Below are 21,665 nucleotides of genomic sequence, written 5' to 3' on the forward strand. Positions count from 1 at the left end.
CATTCAAAATGGATGGAGAGATAAAGAGCTTCCAAGACTGGCAAGGTTTAAAAGAGTAGGTGACCACCAAGCTGGCACTACAAGAAATATTAAGGGGGGGGGGGGTTCTATAAAAGAAGAAAGAACCCAATAGAGAACAGAAATTTACAGAGACAATCTATAGGAACAAGGACTTCACCAGCAACATGATGTCAACAAAAACGTATCTTTCAATAACCACTCTCAACATGAAGAGCCTAGATGCTCCCATAAAATGGCACAGGGTTGCAGATTGGATAAAATGAAAAGACTCACCCATATGCTATCTACAAGAGACCCCTTTGGAACGTAAAGATACATCCAGACTAAAAGTGAAGGGATGGAGAAGCATCTTTCATACCAACAGGCCTCAAAAGAAAGCTGGGGTAGCGATTCTCATATCAAATAAACCTGATTTTAAACTAGAGACTGTAGTCAGAGATACAGAAGGACACTACATCATCTTTAAAGGGTCTATTCACAGAGAAGATCTAACAATTGTAAATATAATGCTCCCAACATGGGAGCAGCCAACTACTTAAGCCAACTGTTAATCAAAATAAAGAGTCATATTGATATGAATACATTAATAGTAGGGGATCTTAACATACCGCTTTTGGTAACAGATCATCCAAGCTGAAAATCAATAAAGAAACAGCTTTGAATGACACATTAGACCAGATGGACTTCATAGATATATACAGAACATGCCACCCTAAAACAACAGAATACTCATTCTTCTTGAGTGTACAAGGAGCTTGTCCAGAATAGACCACATACTGGGTCACAAATCAGGGCTCAACTGATACCAAAAGATTGAGATTATTCCCTGCACATTCTTAGACCAAAATGCTTTGAAACTGGAATTCAACCACAAGAAAAAGTTTGGAAGGAATTCAAACACTTGGAAGCTAAAGACCACCCTGCTTAAGAATGTCTGGATCAACCAGAAAATCAAAGAGGAACTTCAACAATTCATGGAAACCAATGAGATTGAAGACATATTGGTCCAAAACCTACGGGATATGGCAAAGGCAGTCCTAAGGGAGAAATACACAGCCATCCAAGCCTCACTCAAAAAAACTGAAAAATCCAGAATACACCAGTTCTCTTTACACCTTAAAGAACTGGAAAATTAACAACAAAATAAGCCAACCCCACACATAAGAAGGGAATAATCAAGATTAGAGCAGAGATCAATGAGATAGACACTAGAGATACAGTAGAACACAACAACAAAACTAGAATCTGTTCTTTGAAAGAATCAATAAGATCAATAAACCACTGGCCAAAGTAATCCAAAAGAAAAGAGAGAGGGTCCAGATTAATAAAATTATGAATGAAAGGGCAGAGATCATGACTAACACCAAGGAAACACCAAGGAAATTATTATCAACAGTTATATGTCAACAAGTTAAGCAACCTAGGAGAAATGGATGCACACCTGGAAACTTATAAACTTCCAAGACTGAAACAGGAAGAAATTGACAACCTGAATAGACTAATATCTAATAACGAGATTGAAGCAGTGATAAAAACCTCTCAAAAAATAAGAGCCCAGGACCTGACAGATTCTCTGGGGAAGTCTAACAAACATTAAAAGAAGAAATAATACCCATTCTTCTGAAGCTGTTTAAAAAAATAGAAACAGAAGGAAAATTTGCAGACTCGATCTATGAAGCCAACATTACCCTGACCCCAAACCAAGCAAAGACTCCATCAAAAAGGAAAATTTCAGACCAATATCCCTGATGAATTTGAATGCCAAGATTCTCAACAAGATCCTAGCTAATAGGCTCCAACACTACATTAAAAACATTATCCACCATGACCAGGTGGGATTTATCCCTGGGATGCAAGGGTGGTTCAACATTCTCAAATCAATTGATGTGATAGAGCAAACCAATAAGAGAAGAGATAAGAACCACATGGTCGTCTCAATTGATGCAGAAAAAGCATTTGACAAAATACAGCATCCATTCCTGATTAAAACACTTCAGAGTATAGGGATAGAGGGAACATTCCTCAACTTTGTAAAATCTATCTATGAAAAACCCACAGAGAATATCATTCTCAATGGGGAAAAGCTGACAGTCTTCCCTTTGAGATCAGGAACACGACAAGGATGTTCACTCTCACCACTGTGGTTCAACATAGAACTAGAAGTCCTAGCAACAGCAATCGGACAACAAAAAGAAATAAAAGGTATTCAATTTGGCAAAGAAGAAGTCAAACTCTCTTCACAGATGACATGATACTTTATATGGAAAACCCAAAAGACTCTACCCCCATAACTATAGAACTCATACAGCAATTCAGTAATGTGGCAAGATACAAAATCAATGTACAGAAATCAGTTGCTTTCTTATACACTAACAATGAAAACACAGAAAGGGAAATTAGAGAATTGATCCCATTTACTATAGCACCAAGAACCATAAGATACCTGGGAATAAACCTAACCAAAGAGGTAAAGGATCTGTACTCAAGGAACTACAGAACACTCATGAAAGAAACTGAAGACACAAACTGATGGAAGACAATTCCATGCTCATTGATCAGAAGAATAAACATTGTTAAAATGTCTATGCTGCCTAGAGCAATCAATACTTTCAATGCCATGCCGATCAAAATTCCACCAACATTTTTTAAAGAGCTAGAACAAACAATCCTAAAATTTGTATGGAACCAGAGGAGACCACGAATTTCTAAGGAAATGTTGAAAGAGAAAAAACAAAACTGGGGGCATCACGTTGCCTGATTTCAAGCTTTATTACAAAGCTGGGATCACCAAGACAGCATGGTACTGGCACAAAAACAGGCACATAGACCAGTGGAAGAGAGTAGAGATCCCAGATATGGACCCACAACTCAGTGGTAAAATAATCTTTGACAAAGCAGGAAAAAATATTCAGTAAAAAAGACAGTCTCTTCAATAAATGGTGCTGGAAAAATTGGACAGCTATATATAGAAGAATGAAACTTGACCATTCTCTTATACCATACACAAAGATAAACTCAAAATGGATAAAAGACCTCAATGTGAGGCAGGAATCCATCCAAATCCTAGAGGAGAATATAGGCACAGCAACTTCTTTCAAGATATGTCACCAAAGGCAAAGGAAACAAAAGTGAAAATGAACTTTTGGGACTTCATCAAGATCAAAAGCTTCTGCACAGCAAAGGAAACAGTCCAAAAAACAAAGAGGCAACCCACAGAAAGGGAGAAGATATTTGCAATTGACACTACAGACAAAGGGTTGATAATCAAGATCTATAAAGAACTCCTCAAACTCAACACACACAAAACAGATAATCACAACAACAACAACCAAAAAAATGGGCAAAAGACATGAACAGACACTTCTCCAAAGAAGACATACAAATGTCTACCAGACCCATGAGAAAATGTTCATCATCACTAGCCATCAGGGAAATTCAAATCAAAACCACATTGATATATGACCTTATACCAGTTAGAATGGCAAAAATTAACAAGACAGTAAAAAAACGTGTGTTGGAGAGGATGTGGAGAAAGTGGAACCCTCTTACACTGTTGGTGGGAATGCAAGTTGGTGCAGCCACTTTGGAAAACAGTGTGGAGATTCCTTAAGAAATTAAAAATAGAGTTTCCCTATGACGCTTCAATTGCACTATTGGGTATTTGCCCCAAAGATACAGATGTAGTGAAAAGAAGGGCTATCTGTACCCCAGTGTTCATAGCAGCAAGGGCCACAGTTGCCAAACTGGAAAGAACCAAGATGCCCTTCAATGGATGAATGGATAAAGAAGATACAGTCCATATATACTATAGAGTGTTATGCCTCCATCAGAAAGGATGAATACTCAACTTTTGTATCAACATGGGTGGGACTGGAAAAGATTATGCTAAGTGAAATAAGTCAAGCAGAGAGAGTCAATTATCATAGGGTTTTGCTTGTTTGTGGAGCATAAGAAATAACATGGAGGACATGGGGAGATGGAGAGGAGAAGGGAGTTGAGGGAAATTGGTGGGGGAGATGAACCATGAGAGACTATGGATGTTTAATACAACATATTACATAGTAACTTTTTAACTTGAACTTTTTCATACATAGACTTTTTCCTTTCTTTTTCTTTCTTTTATATATATATAGATAGATAGATATAAGCTTTTTTTTCCTATTCAATATTACCTTTATATATACACCAGCTTTAATTTCCCTGTATCTCTGAAAAGTTGTGTTCTCTAACAAAGATAACAAGATACACCCAGGAAGAACTGAAATACACTTACTCACCCACACCAAGGGATTATAACCATCCCTCCACCTTTTTATTTTGGATTTTTTTTCTTTTGTTGGTCTTTTTGTTTCTCTGTTTCCTTTTGTTTCCATACTTTATAAATCTTACTCTGGGGTTCATTTGGTCTGGGGGTTTTGTTTGTTCTGTTTGGTTTTTTTCCTTTTTCTTTTCTTGGACTTTTGTTTGTTTGTTATGTTTTTGTACTTTATAAATCTTACTCTTGGGGCTCATTTTGGCTAGATCTCTTTTTCTTTCTTTTTTTTTTGGTCGTGACTTCTGATTACTCCAAAACTTCCCAGGGTGCCCGTTGCCTGAAGGGTGGTTGATATTTTCACCTATACAGCCCTCAACCACAACTCCATAGAATGATAAAAAGGAGGAATTTCCAACAAAGAAAAAACCCAGAGACAATGGTATCTCCAGCATATCTGATGGATATGGATGTAAGCAAGATATCAGAAATAGACCTTAGGGTAGCAGCTAGGAAGACAATAGTCAGGCTGGAGAAAAGTATTAATGGCAACATAGATTTGTTAAGGGCAGAAGTGAGAGAAGATGTGGCAGAATTTTAAAATGCTATCAATAAGATACAATCTAATCTAAATTCTCTAATAGTTAGGGTAAATGAAGTAGAAGAACGAATTAGTGATCTTGAACACAAACTAATAGAAAAGAAGGAGCAGGAGGAGGCCTGGAACAAACAACTTAGAATCCTTGAAAACAGAATTAGAGAAATAAAAGATGCCATGAAATGTTCCAATGTCAGAATTATTGGGATCCCTGAGTGGGGGGGGGAGAGAGAGAGAGAGGACTAGATGATATAGTTGAGCAAATTCTAGCTAAGAATTTCTCTAATCTGGGCAATAAAGCAATCCTGTCCTAAAGGCAGAGAGGATATGCCCCAAGATCAATGAAGGCAGATCAACCCCCAATCATGTAATCATAAAACTCACAAATACATTAATACAAGAATACATTAATTGTAGGTGACCTTAACACTCCACTCTCAGCAATGGACAGATCAACTAAGCAGAAAATCAACATAGAAACAAAAGCTTTGAATGACACATTGGACCAGATGGACCTCATATAAACATACAGAACATGCCACCCTAAAACAAAAGAATACTCATTCTTCTCAAGTGCACATGGAACTTTCTCCAGAATAGACCACATACTGGGTCACAAATCAGGGTTCAGCCAATACCAAAAAACTGAGATTTTTCCCTGCTTATTCTCAGACCACAATGCTTTGAAACTGGAACTCAACCACAAGAAAAGGTTTGGAAGAAATTCAAACACTTAGAACCTAAAAAACAGCCTGCTCAAGAATGTTTAGGTCAACCAGGAAATCAAAGATGAACTTAATCAATTAATGGAAACTAATGAGAATGAAGACACATCAGTCCAAAACCTATGGGACATGGCAAAGGAGGTCCTAAGATGGAAACACATAGCCATCCAAGCCTCAATCAAAAAAAAGAAATCCCAAACGCACATACTATATTTACACTATGAAGGAATCAACAACAAATTAGACCTACCCCACGCATGAGAAGAGAAATAAGATTAGAGCAGAGATCAATGAATTAGGAACCAGAGATACAGTAGAACACATTAATGAAACTAGAAACTGCTTCTTTTAAAGAATAAGATCAATAAACCAATAGCCAAGCTTATCCAAAAGAAAAAACAAAGGACCCAAAATAATAAAATTATGGATAAAAGGGGGAGATCATGACTAACACTGAGGAAATAGAAACAATCATCAGAAATTATTATCAACAGCTATACATCAGTAAGTTAATCAATCTAGAAATTGATACATTCCTGGAAACCTATAAAATTCCATGACTGAAACAAGAAGAAATAAACAACCTGAATAGGCCAATAACCAGCAATGAGATTGAAGCAGTGATCAAAAATCTCCCCCAAAACAAGAATCCAGGACCTGATGGATTGCCTGGAAAATTCTACCAAATATTCAAAGAAGAAATAATACCTATCTCCTGAAACTGTTTCAAAAATAGAAACAGAAGGAAAACTGGCTTTCTATGAAGCCAGTATTACCTTGATCCCCAAACCAGGCAATGATCCCATCAAAAATGATAATTTCAGAACAATATCCCTGGTAAATATGGATGCCAAGATTTTCAACAAGATACTCACTAATAAGACCCAATAGCACATTAAAAGGATTTATCCATCACAACAAGGTGGGATTTATCCCTGGGATGCAAGGGTTGTTCAACATTAGAAAATCAATCCATGTGATAAAATACATAAATGAGATAAAAGAGAAGAACCACATGGTCTTCTCAGTTGATGCAAAAAAACATTTGACAAAAATATAGCATCCATTCCTGATTAAAACTCTTCAGAGAATAGGGATAGAGGGAACATTCCTCAACTTCATAAAATCCCTCTATGGAAAACCCACAGTAAATATCATTCTCAATGGGGAAATGCTGAGAGCCTTTCCCTTAAGATGAAGAACATGACAAGGATGCTCACTCTCACCACTATTGTTCAACATAGTACTAGAAGTCCAAGCAACAGCAATCAGACAACAACAACAACAAAAACAACAAAATTTATTCAAATTGACAAAGAAGAAGTCAAAGTCTCTCTCTTTGCAGATGACATGATACTTAATGTGGAAAATCCAAAAGACTCCATCCCCAAATTATTAGAACTCATAGAGCAATTCAGCAATGTGACAGGATACAAAATCAATGTACAGAAACCCGCTGCATTTCTATACACTAACAATGTAACTGAAGAAGGAGAAATTAAAAAATCGATCCCTTTTACAATACCACCAAAACCATAATATACCTAGGAATAAACCTAACCAAAGATATAAAGGATCTGTACCCTAGAAACTACAGAACACTTATGAAAGAAACTGAAGAAGACACAAAAAGATGGAAAAACATTCCATGCTCATGAATTGGAAGAATAAACATTGTTAAAATGTCTATGCTACCCAAATCAATCTATACATTCAATGTGATCACTATCAAAATACCATTAGCATTTTTCACAGAGCTGGAATAAACAACCCTAAAATTTGTATGGAACCAGAAAAGACCCTGAATTGCCAGGGATTATTGGAAAAGAAAACCAAAGCTGGGGGCATCACAATGCCTCACTTCAAGCTATATTAGAAAGCTGCAATCATCAAGACAGCATGGCAGTGGCACAAAAACAGACATGTAGATCAATGGAACAGAAGAGAGAGCCCAGTAATGGACCCTGAACTCTATGGTCAAGTAATCTTGGACAAAGAAAGAAAGAAAAAATAACCAATGGAAAAAAGACAGTCTCTTCAATAAATGGTACTAGGAAAACTGAACAGCCATATGCAAAAGAATGAAACTAGACCATTCTCTTACAACATACACAAAGATAAACTGAAAATGAATGAAAGACCTCAATGTGAGACAGAAATCCATCAAAATCCTAGAGGAGAAGATAGGCAGTAACCTCCTTGACACTGGATACAACAACTTCTTTCAAGACATGTCTCTAAAGATAAGGGAAAGAAAAGCAAAAATGAACATTTAGGACTTCATCAAGATCAAAAGCTTTTGCACAGCAGAGGAACAGTCAACAAAACTAAGAGGCAATCCACTGAATGGGAGAAGATATTTGTAAATGACATTTCAGATAAAGGGCTGATATCCAAGATCTATAAAGAACTTCTCAAACTCAACACTTACAAAAGAAATAATCCCATCAAGAAATGGGCAGAAGACATAAAGAAACACTTCTGCAAAGAAGATATACAAATGACTAACTGACGCATGAAAAAATGTTCAACATCATTAGCCATCAGGAAAATACAAATCAAAAACACAATGAGATACCATCTTATAGCAGTTAGAATCACAAAAATTAACATGACAGAAAACAAGTTTTGGCAAGGTTGTGGAGAAATGGAAACCCTCTTGCACTGTTGGTGTGGATGTAAGCTGTTATACCCACTCTGAAAAACAGTGTAGAGGTTCCTCAAGACATTAACAATAGAGCTATCCTATGACCCAGCAACTGCACTACTAGGTAGTAACCCCAAAGATACAGATGTAGGAAATAGGGGCCATATGCACCCCAATGTCCATAGCAGCAATGTTCACAATAGCCCAACTGTGGAATGAACTGACATGCCGTTCAAAAGAAAAAAGGATAAAGAAGATGTGGCGCATATATACAATGGAATACTACTCAGCCATTAGAAAGGATAAGTACTCACCATTTGCATGGACATGGATGGAACTGAAAAGGATTATGTTAGCTGAAATAGGTCAAGCAGAGAAAGACAATAATCATATGGTTTCACTCATAGGTGAACATAAGGAATAGTGTGGAGGACCACAGGGGAAGGGAGGGAAAACTGAATGGGAAGAAATCAGAGAGGGAGACAAACCATGAGAGACTCTGGACTCCAGGAAATAAACTGAGTGTTGCAGAAGGGAGAGTGTGGGAGGATGGGGTAGCCTGGTGATGTGTACTAAGGAGGGCATGTGTTGTGATGAGCACTGGATTTTATATGTGACTAATGAGTCGAATACTACATCAAAAACTAATGATGTGGGGGCGCCTGGGTGGCTCAGTGGGTTAAGCCGCTGCCTTCGGCTCAGGTCATGATCCCAGGTCCTGGGTTCGAGCCCCACATCGGGCTTTCTGCTCAGCGGGGAGCCTGCTTCCTCCTCTCTCTCTCTGCCTGCTTCTCTGCCTACTTGTGATTTCTCTCTGTCAAATAAATAAATAAATCTTTAAAAAAAAAAAAACTAATGATGTACTACATGTTGGCTAACTGAACATAAAAATAATTCCTCAAACCTAAAAAGAGGGAGACAGAGAGAGAAATACAAATCAAAACCACAGTGAGATACTATCTCACACCATTCAGAATGACTAAATATAACAACAATGGAAAAATTTAATGGCAACATAAAAAAATAGTAAAACTTGACCACTTTCTTACACCATACACAAAAATAAATTAAAAATGGATGAAAAATCTCAGTATGACATAGAAAACCATTAAAATCCTAGTGAAGAATGCAGACAGTAACCTCTGACATCAGCCATAGCAACTTATTTCTAGTTATGTCTCTTGAGGCCAGGGAAACAAAAGCAAAATATTTGCACTTAGCAAGATAAAAAGCTTCATACAGTGAAGAAATAACAAGACTAAAAGGCAACTGACAGAATAGGAGAAGATATTTGCCAATGACTTATCTAATAAAGTGTTAGTATCCAAAATAAGCGACCAACTTATAAAACTCAACACCTCCCCCCCCAAAAGCACAAATAATCCAGTTATAAAATGTGCAAAAGACATGAATAGACATTTTTCCAAAGAAAACATATGGGATGGCCAACAGACATATGAAAAGATGCTCAACATCACTCAGCATCAGGAAAAAAAATCAAAACTACAATGAGGTATCACCTCATAATTGTGAGAATGACGAAAATTAACAACACAGGAAACAAGAGGTGCTGGTGAGGATGCAGAGAGAGGGGAAACTTCTTGTACTGCTGGTGGAAATGCAAACTGGTGCAGCCACTCTGGAAAACAGTATGGAGGTTTCTCAAAAAGAAAAAATTGTAACTACCCTACAGCAATTGCACTACCTAGGCATTTACCCAAAGGACATGAAATATAGTCTCAAAGGGTTACATATACCCTGATGTTTGTAGTAGAATATTTAACAATAGCCAAAATCAGAGATAGCCCAAATGTCCATCCATTGATGAGTGGATAAAGAAGAAGTGGTATGTATATACAATACAGTACTACTCAGCCATCAAAAAGAATGAAATCTTGCCATTAGCAACAACATGGATAGAGCAAGGATGTATTATGCTAAGTGAAATAATTAACTCAGAAAAAGACCAGTACTATATGATCTCTCTCATATGTGCAATCTAAGAAAGAAATCATATGAACATATGGGGGGGGGAGGGAGTGAGGGAAACAAGTCATAAATGACTTTTAATGATAGAGAACAAACTGAAGGTTAATAGAGGGAGGCGGTTGGGAGTTAGGCCAGATGGGTGATGGCTATTAAAGAGAGCACTTGTAATGAATTCTGGATGTTTTATGTAAGTAACAAATAACTGAATCCAGAAACCAGTATTGCACTCTGTGTTAACTAACAAAAGAAAGAAAGAAAGAAAGAAAGAAAGAAAGAAAGAAAGAAAGAGACTCTTAATTATGGAGAGCAAACTGATGGTTACCAGAGGGAAAGGACTGATGGAAATTAAGGGCTGTAGTTGTCATGATGAGCCCAGCATGGCATATGGAAGTGTTGAATCACTATATTGTATACTTGAAACTAATATAACACTGTATGTCAACTAACTGAAATTAAAATTAAAAAGATTTTAAAAATGAAAAGAAAGCTGAACTAATCTCTAGTAATGTGGTAGATGTACAAACTTATCAATTTTTAAGTATTTAAAATTATAAAGTTGTAATTTTGAATTCTAATATATCTGCTAGATGTGCTTAAAAGCTTATTTTATCTCTGTGAGCCTCCACTTCCCATGTCAGCTAATCCTAGTTTCTGTCTGCTTATTCGGTTTTCAGTGATTAAGTTGTGCCTTTTCTGGAGAAAGCCTAGTGGGCCTGCTACCTGTCACTTTGTTCTGTATGGATGCTTTTACAGTCCTGGTCATTTTATTTCTGTCAGAATTTTTTCCTATAGCCATTCATTAATCTCTGTTAAGAATTTTGCCAACTCTGGGTCCGCTCTGGGCTGCCGGCTCTGAGCGCAGCAGCCCTGGCAGCTCCTCCTTGGCGGCCCTCTGCCACTGCCATCGCTGTGGCCGGCAAAGGGAGATTTAACCCGAAGGCCAGAAAGACCAGGGAACCTGCTGCAGAGGAAGGCTTTTGGGGTTCCAGCGTCTGCACCTTCAGAAGCTGCGCTGAAGCCTTGAAGTGCAGCCTCTGCGATGTGAGGGAAGGTACCTCCACCAGAAGATCTACGGGAAACCCAGCCAGGACCAAGTTCACCTACCAAGGAGAACGGCGGAATTCCAGAGGAGAAGAAAGCAAAGCACGGAACTCATGGCTTTCTCCCCATGATTTTTTAGCCTTGCAGTTAATTTAACTTTTTTTTCTTTTTCAATTTTTTTTTCTTTTTCTCTTCTTCTGCTAAATTTTTTTAACTTTTACCGTTTTCTTTTTTTAACGTTTTTTAAATAGTTTATCTAATATATATATATTTTTTCCTCTTTTTATATTTTTTCTTTATTGGCTTTCTTTTTTTTAATAGTTTTTTTTTCTTTCTTTCTGAACCCCTTTTTATCGCCTTTCTCCCCCCTCACAATTCGGGATCTCTTCTGATTTGGCTAAAGCATATTTTCCTGGGGTTGTTGCCACCCTTTTAGTATTTTACTTCCTCCTTCATAAACTCTTATCTGGACAAAATGACAAGGCGGAAAAATTCACAACAAAAAAAAGAACAAGAGGCAGTACCAAAGGCTAGGGACCTAATCAATACAGACATTGGTAATATGTCAGATATAGAGTTCAGAATGACGATTCTCAAGGTTCTAGCCGGGCTTGAAAAAGGCATGGAAGATATTAAAGCAACCCTCTCGGGAGATATAAAAGCCCTTTCTGGAGAAATAAAAGAACTAACATCTAACCAAGTTGAAATCAAAAAAGCTATTAATGAAGTGCAATCAAAAATGGAGGCTCTCACTGCTAGGATAAATGAGGCAGAAGAAAGAATTAGCGATATAGAAGACCAAATGACAGAGAATAAAGAAGGTGAGCAAAAGAGGGACAAACAGCTACTGGACCACGAGGGGAGAATTCGAGAGATAAGTGACACCATAAAACGAAACAACATTAGAATAATTGGGATTCCAGAAGAAGAGGAAACAGAGAGGGGAGCAGAAGGTATATTGGAGAGAATTATTGGAGAGAATTTCCCCAATATGGCAAAGGGAACAAGCATCAAAATTCAGGAGGTTCAGAGAACCCCCCTCAAAATCAATAAGAATAGGTCTACACCCCGTCACCTAATAGTAAAATTGACAAGGCTTAGTGACAAAGAAAAGATCCTGAAAGCAGCCCGGGAAAAGAAGTCTGTAATGTACAATGGTAAAAATATTAGATTGGCAGCAGACTTATCCACAGAGACCTGGCAGGCCAGAAAGAGCTGGCATGATATATTCAGAGTACTAAATGAGAAAAACATGCAGCCAAGAATACTATATCCAGCTAGGCTATCATTGAAAATAGACGGAGAGATTAAAAGCTTCCAGGACAAACAAAAACTGAAAGAATTTGCAAATACCAAACCAGCTCTACAGGAAATATTGAAAGGGGTCCTCTAAGCAAAGAGAGACCCTCAAAGTAGTAGATCAGAAAGAAACAGAGACAATATACAATAACAGTCACCTTACAGGCAATACAATGGCACTAAATTCATATCTCTCAATACTTACCCTGAATGTTAATGGGCTAAATGCCCCAATCAAAAGACACAGGGTATCAGAATGGATAAAAAAACAAAAACCATCTATATGTTGCCTAGAAGAAACTCATCTTACACCCGAAGACACCTCCAGGTTTAAAGTGAGGGGGTGGAAAAGAATTTACCATGCTAATGGACATCAGAAGAAAGCAGGAGTGGCAATCCTTATATCAGATCAATTAGATTTTAAGCCAAAGACTATAATAAGAGATGAGGAAGGACACTATATCATACTCAAAGGAACTGTCCAACAAGAAGATCTAACAATTTTAAATATCTATGCCCCTAACGTGGGAGCAGCCAACTATATAAACCAATTAATAACAAAATCAAAGAAACACATCGACAATAATACAATAATAGTAGGGGATTTTAACACTCCCCTCACTGAAATGGACAGATCATCCAAGCAAAAGATCAACAAGGAATAAAGGCCTTAAATGACACACTGGACCAGATGGACATCACAGATATATTCAGAACATTTCATCCCAAAGCAACAGAATACACATTCTTCTCTAATGCACATGGAACATTCTCCAGAATAGATCACATTCTTGGTCCTAAATCAAGTCTCAACCGGTATCAAAAGATTGGGATCATTCCCTGCATATTTTCAGACCACAATGCTCTAAAGCTAGAACTCAATAACAAGAGGAAATTTGGAAAGAACCCAAATACATGGAGACTAAACAGCATCCTTCTAAAGAATGAATGGGTCAACCAGGAAATCAAAGAAGAATTGAAAAAATTTATGGAAACAAATGATAATGAAAACACAACAGTTCAGAATCTGTGGGACACAACAAAGGCAGTCCTGAGAGGAAAATATATAGCGGTACAAGCCTTTCTCAAGAAACAAGAAAGGTCTCAGGTACACAACCTAACCCTACACCTCAAGGAGCTGGAGAAAGAACAAGAAAGAAACCCTAAACCCAGCAGGAGAAGAGAAATCATAAAGATCAGAGCAGAAATCAATGAAATAGAAACCAAAAAAAACAATAGAACAAATCAACGAAACTAGGAGCTGGTTCTTTGAAAGAATTAATAAGATTGATAAACCCCTGGCCAGACTTATCAAAAAGAAAAGAGAGAGGACCCAAATAAATAAAATCATGAATGAAAGAGGAGAGATCACAACGAACACCAAAGAAATACAGACAATTATAAGAACATACTATGAGCAACTCTACGCCAACAAATTTGACAATCTGGAAGAAATGGATGCATTCCTAGAGACATATAAACTACCACAACTGAACCAGGAAGAAATAGAAAGCCTGAACCGACCCATAACCAGTAAGGAGATTGAAACAGTCATCAAAAATCTCCAAACAAACAAAAGCCCAGGGCCAGACGGCTTCCCGGGGGAATTCTACCAAACATTTAAAGAAGAACTAATTCCTATTCTCCTGAAACTGTTCCAAAAAATAGCAATAGAAGGAAAACTTCCAAACTCATTTTATGAGGCCAGCATCACCTTGATCCCAAAACCAGACAAGGATCCCAACAAAAAAGAGAACTACAGACCAATATCCTTGATGAACACAGATGCAAAAATTCTCGCCAAAATACTAGCCAATAGGATTCAACAGTACATTAAAAGGATTATTCACCACGACCAAGTGGGATTTATTCCAGGACTACAAGGTTGGTTCAACATCCGCAAATCAATCAATGTGATACAACACATTAATAAAAGAAAGAACAAGAACCATATGATACTCTCCATAGATGCTGAAAAAGCATTTGACAAAGTACAGCATCCCTTCCTGATCAAAACTCTTCAAAGTGTAGGGATAGACGGCACATACCTCAATATTATCAAAGCCATCTATGAAAAACCCACCGCAAATATCATTCTCAATGGAGAAAAACTGAAAGCTTTTCCGCTAAGGTCAGGAACACGGCAGGGATGTCCGTTATCACCACTGCTATTCAACATAGTACTAGAAGTCCTAGCCTCAGCAATCAGACAACAAAAGGAAATTAAAGGCATCCAAATCGGCAAAGAAGAAGTCAAACTATCACTCTTCGCAGATGATATGATACTCTATGTGGAAAACCCAAAAGACTCCACTCCAAAACTGCTAGAACTTGTACAGGAATTCAGTAACGTGTCAGGATATAAAATCAATGCACAGAAATCAGTTGCATTTCTCTACACCAACAACAAGACAGAAGAAAGAGAAATTAAGGAGTCCATCCCATTTACAATTGCACCCAAAACTATAAGATACCTAGGAATAAACCTAACCAAAGAGACTAAGAATCTATACTCAGAAAACTATAAAGTACTCATGAAAGAAATTGAGGAAGACACAAAGAAATGGAAAAATGTTCCATGCTCCTGGATTGGAAGAATAAATATTGTGAAAATGTCTATGCTACCTAAAGCAATCTACACATTTAATGCAATTCCTATCAAAGTACCATCCATTTTTTTCAAAGAAATGGAACAAATAATCCTAAAATTTATATGGAACCAGAAAAGACCTCGAATAGCCAAAGGAATATTGAAAAAGAAAGCCAAAGTTGGTGGCATCACAATTCCGGACTTCAAGCTCTATTACAAAGCTGTCATCATCAAGACAGCATGGTACTGGCACAAAAACAGACACATAGATCAATGGAACAGAATAGAGAGCCCAGAAATGGACCCTCAACTCTATGGTCAACTCATCTTCGACAAAGCAGGAAAGAATGTCCAATGGAACAAAGACAGCCTCTTCAATAAATGGTGTTGGGAAAATTGGACAGCCACATGCAGAAAAATGACATTGGATCATTTCCTTACACCACACACGAAAATAGACTCAAAATGGATGAAGGATCTCAATGTGAGAAAGGAATCCATCAAAATCCTCGAGGAGAACACAGGCAGCAACCTCTTCGACGTCAGCCGCAGCAACATCTTCCTAGGAACATCACCAAAGGCAAGGGAAGCAAGGGCAAAAATGAACTTTTGGGATTTTATCAAGATCAAAAGCTTTTGCACAGCAAAGGAAACAGTTAAAAAAACCAAAAGACAACTGACAGAATGGGAGAAGATATTTGCAAATGACATATCAGATAAAGGGCTAGTGTCCAAAATCTATAAAGAACTTAGCAAACTCAACACCCAAAGAACAAATAATCCAATCAAGAAATGGGCAGAGGACATGAACAGACATTTCTGCAAAGAAGACATCCAGATGGCCAACAGACACATGAAAAAGTGCTCCATATCACTCGGCATCAGGGAAATACAAATCAAAACCACCATGAGATATCACCTCCCACCAGTCAGAATGGCTAAAATTAACAAGTCAGGAAATGACAGATGCTGGCGAGGATGCAGAGAAAGGGGAACCCTCCTACACTGTTGGTGGGAATGCAAGCTGGTGCAACCACTCTGGAAAACAGCATGGAGGTTCCTCAAAATGTTGAAAATAGAACTACCCTATGACCCTGCAATTGCACTGCTGGGTATTTACCCTAAAGATACAAACATAGTGATCCGAAGGGGCACGTGCACCTGAATGTTTATAGCAGCAATGTCTACAATAGCCAAACTATGGAAAGAACCTAGATGTCCATCTACAGACGAATGGATAAAGAAGATGTGGTATATATACACAATGGATTACTATGCAGCCATCAAAAGAAATGAAATCTTGCCATTTGCGACGATGTGGATGGAACTAGAGGGTATCATGCTTAGCGAAATAAGTCAATCGGAGAAAGACAACTATCATATGATCTCCCTGATATGAGGGAGAGGAGATGCAACATGGGGGGTCGAGGGGGTAGGAGAAGAGTAAATGAAACAAGATGGGATTGGAAGGGAGACAAACCATAAGTGACTCTTAATCTCACAAAACAAACTGAGGGTTGATGGGGGGAGGGGGTTGGGAGAGGGGGTGGGGTTATGGATATCGGGGAGGGTATGTGCTATGGTGAGTGTTGTGAAGTGTGTAAACCTGGCGATTCGCAGACCTGTACCCCTGGGGATAAAAATATATGTTTATAAAGCTGGAAAAAAAAAAGAAAAAAAAAAAAGAAAGAAAGGATGAATCCCCAAGTTTTGTAGCAACATGGACGGGACTGGAAGAGATTATGCTGAGTGAAATAAGTCAAGCAGAGAGAGTCAATTATCATATGGTTTCACTTATTTGTGGAGCATAACAAATAGCATGGAGGACAAGGGGAGATGGAGAGGAGAAGGGAGTTGAGGGAAATTGGAAGGGGAGGTGAACCATGAGAGACTATGGACTCTGAAAAACGATCTGAGAATTTTGAAGGGGTGAGGGGTGGGAGGTTGGGGGCACCAGGTGGTGGGTATTGTAGAGGGCACGGATTGCATGGAGCACTGGGTGTGGTGCAAAAATAATGAATACTGTTATGCTGAAAAAAATAAAAAAATTAAAAAAAAAAAAAGAATTTTGCCAACTCCTCAGTTTGCACAACCAATTTTTGTATGGTTTTTCTTGAGGGAAGATATAACTGAAGAACTGGAGAAAAACAGATGTACACAAATAAGGTAGGGGAAAAAACAGAGGATTTAAATTATTGATTTGGTTTTTGGTCACTTTGTACTCTGGGTTTAAGTTATCCTAAGATCCAGCTATACTGTCTGTTCTTAGATTCCATAGGAAACCCTTGAATACTTCTAAATTTTACCTTTATCTTTAAGATAACAGAATTTTTATTACTTATAGTTCAATTAACCATGATTGAGACATCTGGTATACAGCACCTAGTCACTATCTTGCTTCTATTGAAAAAGTTCAATTTACCTATTTCTGCTCTAAACTAAATTCTTAAGTTAAAACCACATTCACTTGAGAGAATGATATTTTTGATTCCAAATATATTTTTGTTAAAAAGGCATTGGTGCAAATAATCAAAATTATATAAGTAGTCTTTTTTTAATTTCTTTGGAAACATAAAGAAATGAAATGAAACTCACATGATTCATCAACTAAAAGTTCTTGAGGTCTTATGTTAGTGAATATTTATCCACTTACTTATAAAAGGGAAGAAAATTTTCTAATGCAGTAGCACTGTTAGAGAGTAATGACTCTTCACGGAAGTCAGTAGCTTGAATTTGCTATAAATTAAAATTTATTCTTGAAAATTCAAATTATAAGATAAAATAAAGGTAAATAGGTCATACAAAATTGTTTTCATTTTTTAAAAAAGAGAATTAGATATTCTAGAATAAAATAAAATTGCTGATTCTAATTTTTAAAGCTTGTATTCAAACCTATAACATAAATAGCTATCTTTTTTTAAATTTCTTTTCAGCATAACAGTATTCATTGTTTTTGCACCACACCCAGTACTCCATCCAATACCTGCCCTCCTTAATACCCACCACCTGGCTCCCCCAACCTCCCACCCCCCACCCCTTCAAAACCCTCAGATTGTTTCTCAGAGTCCATAGTCTCTCATGGTTCACCTCCCCTTCCAATTTCCCTCAACTCCCTTCTCTCCATCTCCCCATGTCCTCCATGCTATTTGTTATGCTCCACAAATAAGTGAAATCATATGATAATTGACTCTCTCTGCTTGACTTATTTCACTCAGCATAATCTCTTCCAGTCCCATCCATGTTACTACAAAAGTTGGGTATTCATCCTTTCTGATGGAGGCATAATACTCCATAGTGTATATGGACCACATCTTCCTTATGCATTCGTCCGTTGAAGGGCATCTTGGTTCTTTCCACAGTTTGGCGACCGTGGCCATTGCTGCTATAAACATTGGGGTCAGATGGCCCTTCTTTTCACTACATCTGTATCTTTGGGGTAAATACCCGGTAGTGCAATTGCAGGGTCATAGGGAAGCTCTATTTTTAATTTCTTGAGGAATCTCCACACTGTGCTCCAAAGTGGCTGCATGAACTTGCATTCCCACCAACAGTGTAAGAGGGTTCCCCTTTCTCCACATCCTCTCCAACGCACGTTGTTTTCTGTCTTGCTAATTTTGGCCATTCTAACTGGTGTAAGGTGGTATCTCAATGTGGTTTTAATTTGAATCTCCCTGATGGCTAGTGATGATGAACATTTCTTCATGTGTCTGATAGCCATTTGTATGTCTTCATTGGAGAGGTGTCTGTTCACGTCTTCTGCCCATTTTTTGAAAAGACAGTCTCTTCAATAAATGGTGCTGGGAAAACTGGACAGCTATATGTGGAAGAATGAAACACGATCATTCTCTTACAGCGTACACAAAGATAAACTCAAGATGGATAAAAGACCTCAACGTGAGGCAGGAATCCATCAGAATCCTAGAGGAGAACATAGGCAGTAACCTCTTTGATATCAGCCACAGCAACTTCTTTCAAGATCTGTCTCCAAAGGCAAAGGAAACGAAAGTGAAAATGAACTTTTGGGACTTCATCAAGATCAACAGCTTCTGCTCAGCAAAGGAAACAGTCAAGAAAACAAAGAGGCAACCCACGGAATGGGAGAAGATATTTGCAAATGACAGTGCAGACAAAAGGTTGATATCCAGGATCTATAAAGAACTTCTCAAACTCAACACACACAGAACAGATAATCATATCGTAAATAGCTATCTTTTGAAAAATAGAAAATATTCTCTAAAATCATCAAATACACCTAAAAAATACACCTGAGATTAATACACCTAAAAATGAATACAAATTATACCAGATTAGCATACTTGCCTCTTTTTCAGATTCTTTAAATGTTGTTTCTTTCTCCTTTACTCGCTGCATAAACTTTTGTTTCAGTTCTTCTTCTTCCCTCTGACATTGATCATAGAACTTTTGTCTTTTGGCTTCATAGATCTCCTGAAAACTATAAAAAATAATTTATTACTATCATATTAAAATGGTAATATAAATAAACCTGTAAAAATATATATTGTATGTTAAGTCCCATGTAAGGACATTTACCAACATTTTCTTCATGTATAGAAATAGAAATTTTTATGTCACGAGATGTAAAAAAGTGAGTTTTAGTATTGAAGGATATATAGACTGTATGTCTGAAGAGGAGTAGAAGTTTAAAACGTTGTATTAGTGATTTCTTGTTATCATCATTTTTCAATATATCATACTACTTCACATCTTTTGATAATAAAATTTGGGGAAACCTCTACTTTATAAGGTTCTTATTTAAAATAAATCTGGGCAGGGATGCCTGGGTGGGACAGTCAGTTAAGCATCTGCCTTTGGCTCAGGTCATGATCCTAGGGTTCTGGGACTGAGTCCCACATTGGACTCCTTGCTCAGCAGGGAGTCTGCTTCTCTCTCTGCCTATCACCCCCCCCCAATTTTGCTCTCTCTGTCTCTCACTCACTGACAAATAAATTTTAAAAGTCTTCTAAAAATAAAAAAAAATAAAGCCAGGGGTGCCTGGGTGGCTCAGTGGGTTAAAGCCTCTGCCTTCGGCTCAGGTCATGATCCCAGAGTCCTGTGATCGAGTCCCACATCGGGCTCTCTGCTCAGCAGGGAGCCTGCTTCCTCCTCTTTCTCTCTGTCTCCCTCTCTGCCTACTTGTGATCTCTGTCTGTCAAATAAATAAAATCTTTTAAATAAATTAATTAATTAATTAATTAATTAAAGCCAGGCATCATCATCATCACCATCATTGCTAAAATAATCAAAATAATATGGTAGTAGCACAAAAACAGATACATAGATAAACGGAACATTATAGAGAGCCCAAAAACAGACCCAGGTTTATATGGTCAATTAATATATGACAAGAGAGGCAATAATATACAATGGGGGAAAGATAGTCCCTTCAATAGCTGGTACTGAAAAACTGAACAGCTACATGCAAGAGCATGAAACTGGACCAGTTTCTTATACCATACACAAAAAGAACCTCAAAATTAATTAAATACCAAAATGTGAAACCTGAAACCATAAAAGTCCCAGGAGAAAAAATAAGCAGTAATCTCCTGGATGTTGGCTAACATTTTTTTACCAACATTTTCTAGCTATGACTCCTCAGGCAAAAGAAACAAAAGCAAACATAAACTATTGTGGCTACACCAAAATAAAAGGTTTTTGTACAGTGGAGGAAACCATCAACAAAACAAAAAGGCAACCTAATGGATGGGAAAAAATCATTTGCAAATGATATATCTGATAAAAGGTTAATAACCAAAATATATAAAGAACTTATATGACTCAACACTAAAAAAATAATAAACTGATAAAAAATGGGCAAAGAACATGAATAAACTTTTTTCCAATGAAAATATACTGATGGCCAGAAAACATGAAAAAATGCTCAACATTATTATCATTAGGGAGATGCAAATCAGATCACAATGAGATATCACCTTACAACTGTCAGAATTGTTAGAATCAAAAAGACAAAAATTTTAAAATGTTGGTAAAGATGTGGCAAAGAGGAACCCTCATGCACTGTTGGCTAGAATGTAAATTAGTGTAGCCACTGTGGAAAAAAGTATGGAGGTTCCTTTAAAAATTAAAAATAGGGGCACCTGGGTGGCTCAGTGGGTTAAAGCCTCTGCCTTCGGCTCAGGTCATGATCCCAGGGTCCTGGGATCGAGCCCCACATCAGGCTCTCTGCTCAGAGGGGAGCCTGCTTCCCACTCCCTCTCTGTCTGTTTCTCTCCTACTTGTGATCTCTCTCTCTCTCTGTCAAATAAATAAATAAAATCTTTTAAAAAATTAAAAATAGAAATGCCATACATTCCAGGAATTCCACTACTGGTTATTTATCCAAAGAAAGTGAAATATTAATTTTAAAAAATAGATGAAATATATGAATTTTTGTGTTTATTTCAGCATTATTTACCATAGCCAAGATATGGAGGCAAACTAATTTTCCATCAATAGGAGAATGGATAAATAAAATGTGGTGTGTG

The 21,665-nt window shown here is 37.5% G+C and overlaps 1 protein-coding gene across 2 annotated transcripts in view; it reads right to left on the minus strand.

Annotated features, from left to right (window-relative positions):
* Positions 1 to 21,665, minus strand: part of SEPTIN14 (septin 14) — a 144,746-nt gene that overhangs the window by 9,088 nt on the left and 113,993 nt on the right. For both annotated transcript variants that reach the window (XM_047714576.1, XM_047714575.1), the window contains exon 9: positions 19,483 to 19,615. In XM_047714576.1, the coding sequence (XP_047570532.1) occupies positions 19,483 to 19,615 (133 nt within the window). The remainder of the gene's footprint in view (positions 1 to 19,482; positions 19,616 to 21,665) is intronic.

The sequence above is a fragment of the Lutra lutra genome, chromosome 18 (genome assembly GCF_902655055.1).
Source record: "Lutra lutra chromosome 18, mLutLut1.2, whole genome shotgun sequence".
NCBI lineage: Eukaryota > Metazoa > Chordata > Mammalia > Carnivora > Mustelidae > Lutra > Lutra lutra.